The 10,442-nt window shown below is 36.2% G+C and overlaps 1 protein-coding gene across 2 annotated transcripts; it reads left to right on the top strand.

Annotated features, from left to right (window-relative positions):
* The first annotated feature begins 6,165 nt into the window (after positions 1-6,165).
* LOC140964474 (uncharacterized) lies at positions 6,166-9,132 on the top strand. Of its 2 annotated transcripts, none has more exons than XR_012172888.1 (3): positions 6,166-7,835; positions 7,910-8,593; positions 8,679-9,132. XR_012172888.1 is itself a non-coding variant. In XM_073424302.1 (3 exons), the coding sequence occupies exons 1-3, from the start codon at positions 7,581-7,583 to the stop codon at positions 8,776-8,778; spliced, it is 396 nt and encodes a 131-aa protein (XP_073280403.1). In that variant the 5' UTR covers positions 6,166-7,580; the 3' UTR covers positions 8,779-9,132. The 2 variants fall into 2 exon arrangements, 1 of the variants encoding a protein (XP_073280403.1); XM_073424302.1 differs by having other exon boundaries at positions 6,166-7,800; positions 8,518-8,593.
* Positions 9,133-10,442: the final 1,310 nt, after the last annotated feature.

The raw sequence follows: 10,442 nt of genomic DNA, 5'->3' as shown, positions 1-10,442 counted from the left end.
TCTATATGCTAGGGCTGTGCTTTGACTCGTTTACCGGCTCCAAGAGAGTCATCAGGTGGCGAGGTTGGGTATAGTTGCGACACATATTAGAGCCAGTGCATTGTAGTCGGGGATTCACCGCTCACCTACGGGTGTGGATATCCTATATGGTCTGATGTAATAATAGTGCATGGAATCTCTGGCCAGAGTATGAGATGTACGTTAGAGAAAGAGTTCTCCAATAGTACACGCGATGCCACTATTATAGTTATCACATAGTTATCGAATTAATATGCAACCCTCGATGAACCAATGGTTGCAGATTCGATCGAGATATATGAGATGAAAGGACCGTACTGTACGTTAATAATAATCGACTGGTTCTTGTAGGCACTATCAGTGATACCTAGGGGATCATGGGGCGATGCTACTAGACGCTCTTACCATGATCCGATGAGTGCAATCAGAAATGAGTTCTGACATTCTTGATCAAGGTGTTGATGAAAAGAATGGGGCTAACTAGGGTAAGCCCGAATAAGAATAAATGTTATTCTGAATCACAAGGAGTTGTGAACCCACGGCTAACTGTATCCCTGAACCATTGGGGGTCACGCAAGCACTGGATCGTTTGTTCCCGTTGAGAGAATGAATTCAAGGAGTTGAATTTATATTATGATATAGTAAATCCAAGGAGTTGAATTTATAATAATTAAATTATGAGATAGTAAATTCAAGAAGTTGAATTTATGGAATTTGCAGAGAATAAATTCAAGGAGTTGAATTTATAAATTTTGAGAATTTAATTTATTAAACTCAAATGTTGAGTTTATTAAATATTAAATTTTGGAGGTAATAAATTCAAGGAGTTGAATTTATAATTTAAATGTTAAATTCAAATGTTGAATTTATGATGGATTTAATTTATCAAGCTCAAAAGTTGTGGGGACCCGGACGCTAATTCATTTCCTTAATCGTTATTAACGTCAAATACACAATTAAGTAATGTGGGACATAAAATATTTTATTTTATTTTGCACATCAATGCGGAAACGTAATGTACATATAAATCTAAAAGTACAAGTCTTGTACTAAATCCATTTGTTAGGTTCAACGACATATCAGTGCTGAATCCTAATCTACTTCTGAGCTCGGATCTCCACGCTAACTAGTCCTGACTCGTTCTCTTCTTGATCCCGATCCTGTCCCACCTGTTGTCATGCACACATACAAACAAGACAACAGCCGAATAACTCCGGTGAGAATTACATTCCCAGTATAAACCATGTATACATGCAATTATACAGACAATATAAAAGCATATAACAGGCATTCATAACATGTATCAAAATCAGAAACATGAATCAAATATTCATCGCATGTATCAAAATCCGAAACATGAATCAATATCAATAATAAATCATATTCTAAAGACGTACCATAATCAGGAACATAATTCAATATCAAGCAATGAATCACTCTCCGTGATTCTCAGACTCAGACTCGACTCAGTCCTAATCTAGGGATCCCGATCTGAATAAGAACATACACCCACCTACACTCCCGATCGGGGTGGTGGTACGTTCTTATTCACGGACTTTGGCCCTTTCCATATCGAACATCAGTAATAGAAGCAACTCCAATTCTATCCACTTCGATATGACCAAACGTCCGATGTCCTGACCTATCCGTCAAAGACTATGGCACTTCCGCCATACACTATCCTGTGACAAAGTGCAATGGGCCAATGACGATTCCTCACTATCCGGCCCTTCTGTCACAAGACCAATCATTTAATACCTGCTATCTATAAATCAATAGAACAAGCATATCAATTCATTCATTAATTGCAAATATCAATGCAATAAAATAAAGTATGTGATTTAGGGAAACTCGAGTCAAACCTCACTCGAGTTGTGCAATCCCAACTCAACATTAATTTATACCTTTCTCTTCTCGGTCTGACGAAGTCGAAGTCTCGAATTCAACTCTGTCCATACCCAATCTGGCAATGACAATATCGAACAGGCACAATATCAATATATAACTCTATTCAATACCTGTTCTGATCAATACTCAAATCGAAACACAATCTTATCAATATCACGATACAACAATACAATTTCAATCAATCTTGAATCTGATCAATATCAATCTACTGATGTTTCGACGGCATAACAATACAATCTCGATAACCCCGTCAATATCAACATCACAGATATAATACCAGAACTCCTAATCAATATCGGTACAACTCATAATCAATAACAATACAACCCTGATATCGAATCTTTATCAAATCAATTCCGAAAATCATAACAATTACATACACAATCTGTTCTTCGATCTGACTTCAATTATATGATGTCTACTATGTCAAGAACACTATATATCAATCACATCTGATTCTGGCAATGTCATAATTTCAAATCATGTCTAAATGTAACAAAACTTACGTCCAGTTGTAGCCTGCGTTTGTAGGAACACAGTACTGAAGTCGGATTCAAAATCGGACGGGCGGATCTTTCACAAACTTCAAATTTCTAAACTAAAAGGCGTAAGGATTATTTCCTCACTTTCCTCAACCTTTTCTCGTTTCTTCTTTTTGACTCAACTGAAGGAATGTCATTTATATATATATCATGTTGCATGAAATTGAAATGTGTCTCTTTCTTCCAACATTTCTGTCGGCGCTCGGGCGGTGCTACACTACCGCTCGGGCGCGGCATTTTCTGTCCAAGCACTTTTCTTATGGCACATTGGCGCTCGGGCGGTTACAGACTACCGCTCGGGCGCCGCACCTTCTGCCCGAAACATATATTTGATGAACACTGGCGCTCGGGCGGTCAACAACTACCGCTCGGGCGCCAACAGTTCTGTCCAAAAAATAGCATGCTTCATATGCTTTGCCCAATCTGGTCTCGGACTGGCCCGTCTATAATCATATTAGTTAGTTCATAATCAATCCTCTCAGATTAACAGAATCAAAATCCCGGGCATTACAAAAGTTGAGTTTATTAAATATTAAATTTTGGGTAATAAATTCAAAGAGTTGAATTTATAATTTAAATATTAAATTCAAATGTTGAATTTATAAGGGATTTAAATTAAAAGTAATGGGTATATGTATAATGTGCTTGTAGGAGTACAAGACCAACATACATATTAATGTTCTTAATTGGACTTTAAAATATTAATTAATTAATTAAACTAGTTGGACTAGAATAATTAATTGATTAAACCCATTAAGTATTTAATTTTATTAATGGGTCCTAAGCTTATATATATGTGTATTAGGCTTAAGGTTAAACACAATTCATTCACAATTTTTCGAAAATCCTCCTCATTCTCTCCACAAAATTTTGGCCCCTTCTTTTTGAAGGAGAAGTTTGAGCCGTCTCTCGTTTTCAATCTCCAACGTAAAAATTTCTTTTAATTTTTCTAGTGCAAATTAGAAGAGGAACAAATCATCTGGTCGTGGACCTGATTAGAAGAATAAAGAAAGGAGTTTTCGAATAAAGTTCGTAGGTATTCATCAAGAGCTATATCAGCCTAAACCGGATTAGTTGGAGCCAAGTGATTTAATTCACCAAAGGTACCTATGAATGTTTATTTATAAAACCATACAAATGTCTAAAACAAATATATTTTGATTGTCAAAATAAAATAAAAATTTTAAAACTTCCGCTGCGTTTGGGCGTGTAGAAAACCGAGATCCAACAATCCAGTCCAAGGGCTGTGATGATCCCTACCGCCCAGTATACTGTGGTTAGGTCTGATCAGACGATTCACGATTCATGTTATGTTACGTTATGTTATGGGCCACTTGCGTAGAACATATTCTCAACAGAAAATTTTGATATGCTATTTTATGACAGGGCTCTATCGAGCAAATATTTTACGTACGATTTTTCAGTTATGCACGTGTTTATAATTACTCATGACAAGACCTTTACGTTACACTTTACGATATAACTTATTTTTAAGTTGCATGCGATTTTACGATATATTTACTTGTTATCCACGATATATGCATGCTGAGTCTTTAGACTCACTAGACTTGATTGTTGTAGGTACTGATGAGGTCGGGGCCGAGGGTGGGGACCAGTGAGCTAGCTTGGGTCGGCAGTAGTAGGAACCCGAGTACCTCATTTTCAGCACTTACTATTTTTATTCCAAACTCAGTTTTTATTTTGTCGAATTATTTTAAGCTGTTATTTTGAAAACATTATTTACTTCCGCTTCTACTTTAAACATTGGATCTTTTTATCAGTATATTTTATGAATGAGGCATTTTATTTATTTAAAGAGAAAATTTTAAATTTTTCCGCAAATTTTCAAATGCGAAATACGGGCCTTTATAGGGTTTGTAGGTCGCTTAAAGTGAACCTGAATGTTTGTCAATAAAGTAATAAACCATTGATGGTTATTTGTGTGAATGGGGATCTGAATCTTATTCTTGGGATTCATTTGTTACGCATTTTAGGAGAATTCAGAATGGATTGTGGTTGAATTCAAATGAGTTTTCAGAAACAATATAAGGAAGTGGTGTTATATGTGGATCCTACATTGAACTGTTCTCTGGTTTCTTTACGTTCGATCACAAAGGCAATTGATGTAGAGTTTTGTGGGGCAGTTTGGGCTACGTGTGAGTCATCAGAGGGTGTAGAACATAAGGGCAGTGGATTGGCAATACAAAATGAATTGAGAGAATTATTGTGAAAATTTGAAAATGTGTTTGAGCCCCCAACGGCTGCTGCCAATCTGAAGGAAAGATTATACAAATTCATCTTACAAAAAGCGACGGGACCAGTTAATGTAAGGCCATATCGATACACACATTTTTAGAAAGAGGAGATGGAACCGTTGCTAAATGAGATGTTATTGACAAGAGTGATACAAAGCAGTGACAACCCCTTTTCTAGTCGAGTCATTTTGGCTTAAAAAAAGATGGGAGTTGGCGTTTTTGCTTAGATTACAGGGCTGTTAACGAAGCTACTGTTGCAGACCAATATCCCATTCCAATGATAGATGAGCTATTGGGGCTTGTTTTTTCTCCAAGCAGGATCTTAAATCCGGGTACCGTCAAATTAGAGTCAAACATGAGGATATGCCAAAAACGACTTTAGGACTCGTACCGGTCATTACAAATTTGAAATTTCTTGTTATGCCTTTTGGACTTGAGAACGCCTTGGCCACTTTCCCATCTGCAATGGATGAGGCATTTCGACCATATCTCAGAAAATTTGTTTTGGTATTCTTTGATGATATTTTGATATATAGTACAGCATGGGCAGATAAACTATTACACTTGCAAATTGTTTTGGAATTTTGCGAAGGGACCAGTGTGTTTTGAACAAGAAGAAATGAGAATTTGGTCTATCAGAGAGTGAATATTTAGGCCATATTATATTAGCCCAAGGAATAGCAGCGGATCCAAAGAAATTTGCAAATGTCAATTCCTGACCCAGCTCTCGATCGACAAAATGTGTGAGGAGTTTTTTGGGTTTGACTGGATATTACAGGAAATTTAATAGGGATTATGACAAAATAGCCAAACCCCTATTAGGAACTTGAGTTATTTTGCATCGGGCTTTAATAAAAAGGACAAAAGTCATTCTCTAGTTAGTAAAAGAATTCTAGAAGTGATAACTTGGGAAAGGGAAAAGAAAATATAAGAGGAGAGAGTTGTTTTGAGTTAGGAATTGAGTATTTTATTTGGTTGAGTGGTTTACTAGCTTAGGCTAGGGAAGAGGTTAGAGGAGAGTTCCTCTTGTACATAGTTTATATTTGGATTCGTTTCAGTACAATTTCATATTATATTTCTATTGTCATCTTTTGCAAATTGTGGTTGCAACAATTGATCTCACATGCCGGATATCTAAATCGAGAGAATGGCAACCACACAGCTGAATGATAGGATCGATTCATTGGAAGTAAAGGCCCTGAAACTAGCAGATTATGTTTATTCAATGGTGGGGAAGTTCCAGGAGAATGTTACAGACCTCAAGAGTTTGCTGGAGCAGTTAGTGAAGGAGAAAATGAGAGATGTAGAGAAACAACAATGAGCTAGCAACAAACAGCATGTGGAGGTGAGCTACAATTTACTCTCTGGACCGACAGGTAAATACCAACAGCTAACTTACGTAGAAGAGCCAGCAGATGCTGGAGTCGAGCCCGATGAACAACAAAGTCATTCAAGTTGTATCTGTGGCGACATCCATGCTTTCGAAGGAATGTTTTCTGCTGCAATTTGGATCTTCATTTCTCAGTTGGCATGGCAATTAAAGCACCTTTGAGCAACAATTGGCAGCTAAAGTTGCAGAATTTTTTATGCGGGGATCAACTGGGAAACACACTAAAGAAGATACAGAGTTTATTCCTTTGGGTTACTCTCGGAGGAAAACATGAAGATGGGCATTGTGATAAAAACGTTTTGGGTTGGATAACAAGTAGAAAGAAAACTTTGGAAATCATCTTAACACTACTAATCAGGAGAGTGGACAAGAGAGATGGAATTCCTTTGAAGAAAGTCACAGTTGCTTGTAAGGCTTCTTTTGGGCAGCTAGACATTTTTTCAGCTAGGTCTAACCAAGGCCTTGGATCAATTGGTTGAGCAAGATCCTCCAGCTCCAGCCTTATTGCTTATGCAAGCAGTACTGCAGGTCATAGTGTTTTTTCCTCCTCTGGTAGAATTTATAGTGGGGATTCTTTTTCCTCTTGTTAACAAGCTTAATGTGGAGATATCTAAAACTGTGGGTGGGATCTATGAAGTGTGCTCTTTTGACAAAGCCCCGATCCTTTGAATTGATGCTTCACTTCTTTCAAAGCCATTTGAAAGTGGAGGAACAACACTGGCTTCATTCTATGGCAGGCAGGATGCTCAACTCATAGCAAATAAAAACTTAGCTCCATCCTTGAGGACAAGGCTTATTTTCAAGATGGTGGTACTGTTATGGACTTGAGTTATTTTGTATTGGGCTTTAATAAAATGGACGAAAATCATTCTCTAGTTAGTAAGTGAATTCTAGAATTTATAACTTGGGGAAGGGGAAAAGGGAATATAAGAGGAAAGAGTTGTTTTGAGTTAGGCAATGAGTATTTTATTTTGGTGAGTGGTTTACTAGCTCCTCTTCCTCTTGTACAGAGTTTATCTCTAATTGCATTTCAATACTATTTCATAGTATATTCTTATTGTTCATCTTTTGCAAATTGTGAAAAAAGTTTTGGTTGGAATATATAGGCTCAAGAAGCATTCAACATGTTAAAGAATGCCCTTAGTTTCGCATCATTGTTGCGGATGCCTAATTTTAATGAAGAATTTGTAATATAATGCAATGCACCGACAAAAGGTGTGGGAGCTGTATTGTCACAAAAGGGGCAGTCCATATCATTTTACAGCAAGGCATTGGGGATAGGGCTTTGGCCAAGTCTACTTGTGAAAATAGTTGCTGGCTTTTGTGTTAACGATTCAACATTGGAGGCCTTACTTGTTGGACCAAAGGTTTACTGTTTTGACTGATAATCGATCACTAAAAAGTTTACTCACGCAACTAATAACTATACCAGACTAGCAGCATTGGCTATGTAATTTGGGGCAAAAAATGGTGTCGCAGATGCTCTGTCTAGAAAAGAGGAATATGTTGAGTTGCAGAATATTTCTATGCCATTGTGGTTGGAGTTTGATAAGAGTAAAGGAAGCTGTGGATAATGATCTTATTTTGAATGCTATCAAGCAGAAGATTAGTATGGATGGGGTTGCCACACGTCAATATACACTAAACAATGGAATGATGGATTGTGCTTCCCAAGGGGTCAACTTGGGTAAGGAAGATCCTGGAAGAATTCCATGCAACTTGGTTTGTAACAATGAAGTTACTACCTTGGCTAAGGAAGGATGTTGTGATATATTCTACAGAGAATTCAACTCTAGGATTTTAGATAATTATAATACGTATATTCTAGTAAATTACCCTAAATCCTTCGTTATTTTCCATTGTTCGTATTAAGTATTCTGTGGTTGTAACATTATCCAACTAGCAGTTGAATCTTACTCCTAATTTCTGCAGTAAACATACTGAACTTCTTCACTTTGAAAATTAAAGGTTCTTCAAGGTCCACAAACAATTGTATTGAGTTTTGTAAAGACCATTCTAAATACTATACTGCATGGTTCCTCGACTAACTTGACTCTATGTCATTTTGTAGTTGAAGTACTTTTAAAGTTTCAATGCATTTGAAGCATTAGAAAAACTTGTGCTTTGTTTGTTTTGATCGTGATCTGTGTTTTTTACTTGAAGAGGAGCTTCAGATAAAACGTAACTTTCAACCGATTTTCTGTTTAGGCATAGGCGAAAATTTGTATTAGAGTAGATGACAATTCTTATACAATACAAATCTTATACGAAAGTCCAGATAAGTCATTTAGGTTTAGTGAGAGAGCAGCTATATTCTTATGTACAGTTTTGCCACTTTTGGTTTTTTCCAAAGTTTTGACGTTGTAAATCAAGTGGTCAGTTGCTTTTACATATGTATTTTCAGTTCCAAAGCCAAAGCTGGATACATACGTTGTCTGCAGAAGCAAGAAGTTTTTAGGAGCTGTCCTACTTGACGACAGGTAACTCCACGGTAGCATTTTTGTAATACTTTTAGTTTTTCGTTTAGAGGTTTGCTAATATGTCCAAATTTTTGAAACACAACAGTGGTGAAGAGCAGGTTTACATTGAAGCCGATGATTTGTATGCTATGCCTTGTAAATCTATTAAATCGCTTGTAGAGAGTGGGCAAATAGATCTAGTCTAACTTGATCAAGTGTCTTACGTGTTCCTCGGGAGGAAGCAGATTGGTACTTTATCATGCAAGCAAGGAGTACTGGGTGATGTATAGGCGACGAGTCAGCATCTTCTACCCAAGATATTGTATTCAGCCACTGTTATCCACCATGACATATTTTGTAATGTACTTGGCCTCATGGTTCTGCTTCTTTTGGAAACTAGACCATGTTTTTCTCAGTTTTTCTTAATTTTTTTGTTTGAATTTTTTTTCCCTGTTTTGTATTTTTTATGATGTAAAATTTGTAGGCTTGAACCTCATGGGAAGTAACCAAATTAACTTGTTATACAAAATGGAAATGGAACATCCCCAAATTTAGCTCAACTTGTTTTCATATATATCTCCAAACAAATTTTAGTTTGAATATATGGATTTAAATTTTTTTTTTACGCTGTTCTATATTTAGCTTATATGTTTATAGGAGTTCACTAGATTTAAATATTTTTCTACGTTCTGGACTATGTAAGTTTTGTAAATAAGAAGATCGTGGATAGAAAAATGAAGTGGCTACAAATCCAGCAATTATTTTTGGTTTGTGTCACAGCAATAAAGGAAATACGCTAATAAAATTAAAAATATTACCTATTTTGACTAATAGATATTTTTGTTTGATAATTTATTTTCATTTCTAATTTTTTAAAATCAAGTGATTTTTAATTATTATCTTTTCATATTTTACGTCACGTCTTCTAATTTTTTTAAATTGAAAAAACTTATTTTTTTAAACTTGAAAAAAGTTATTTTTTAAAACTAATCACGACATTGTTTATTCGAGATGAAACATTGTTTAGCAATTCTACTGTCAACATATTTTCTTCAAAATAAAAGCAAAACTTTTATGTATCAAAGTTCGTGTTATACCCATTCATGTTGAAATTACAATCCATCTTTTGTTCCATGTGCTCGAAACAAAAGTTTCATTAATCCAAAACCTGAAAAATGTTAGATGTCTTGGCAGTGCTCTGAATGCTATAATAAGTGTTAAAATGTGTTGGAACTTTTCAAGTTTGCAATTTTGATTTTGATGTTAACAAAACTTGTTATTTTATGTTACTGATAATTTATCTTAGTGTGCAGAAGCTAGGATCAGTTACGAGCTGTTTACATCGCAAATTGAAGACCCAACTAATCGCACAAACTGAATCAGTCGAACTGATACGTCAAACAAACAGTTCAGCTGATTGTCCATTTGATAGGTGGTTCAGCAGGAGAACCTCAGAAGCCTGGCCTGCCGAAGGAGTGTTCAACTGATGAACAGCCCAGCTGACCAGTTCAAACTGAACGAGAGTGAAATCAGTTCAACTGACGAGTCAACTTATTTCACTAGCCGAACTGAAGATCAGTTCAGCTAACCAGTTCGGAGCGTCAGTTAGAATCTTTCAGTTGCAGATCAAGAGAAGCCCATTCTAGTGGATTCTAGCTATGCACAAAGGTACAAAGAAATTGTCCAGTCAAAAGACAATAATGAACGTTGCATCAGAGCATTAAAGGCAAACGTTTCAGAAGGGCGGTTGAAAATTCGAGACACAAAGTCCAAGGAACGAATTCAAAATACAACGGATACAATAATTGAGTCTCACTGTACGATCTAATCTCGCGCCTATATATAGAAGAGGAAGATCAGTAAAGACTCA

Source organism: Primulina huaijiensis, chromosome 18 (assembly GCF_012295235.1).
Source record: "Primulina huaijiensis isolate GDHJ02 chromosome 18, ASM1229523v2, whole genome shotgun sequence".
NCBI lineage: Eukaryota > Viridiplantae > Streptophyta > Magnoliopsida > Lamiales > Gesneriaceae > Primulina > Primulina huaijiensis.
Note: the sequence above shows the minus strand (reverse complement) of the source record. Positions and strands in the feature narration are given on the sequence as shown.

Excerpts from the sequence above, each read along its gene's own strand:
- LOC140964474 (XM_073424302.1), top strand. The coding sequence starts at position 7,581 with ATGGTGTCGCAGATGCTCTGTCTAGAAAAGAGGAATATGTTGAGTTGC. Across the intron at positions 7,801-8,517 it reads TTCCCAAGGGGTCAACTTGG|TTCCAAAGCCAAAGCTGGAT; the intron begins GTAAGGAAGATC and ends ATGTATTTTCAG. Across the intron at positions 8,594-8,678 it reads GCTGTCCTACTTGACGACAG|TGGTGAAGAGCAGGTTTACA; the intron begins GTAACTCCACGG and ends GAAACACAACAG.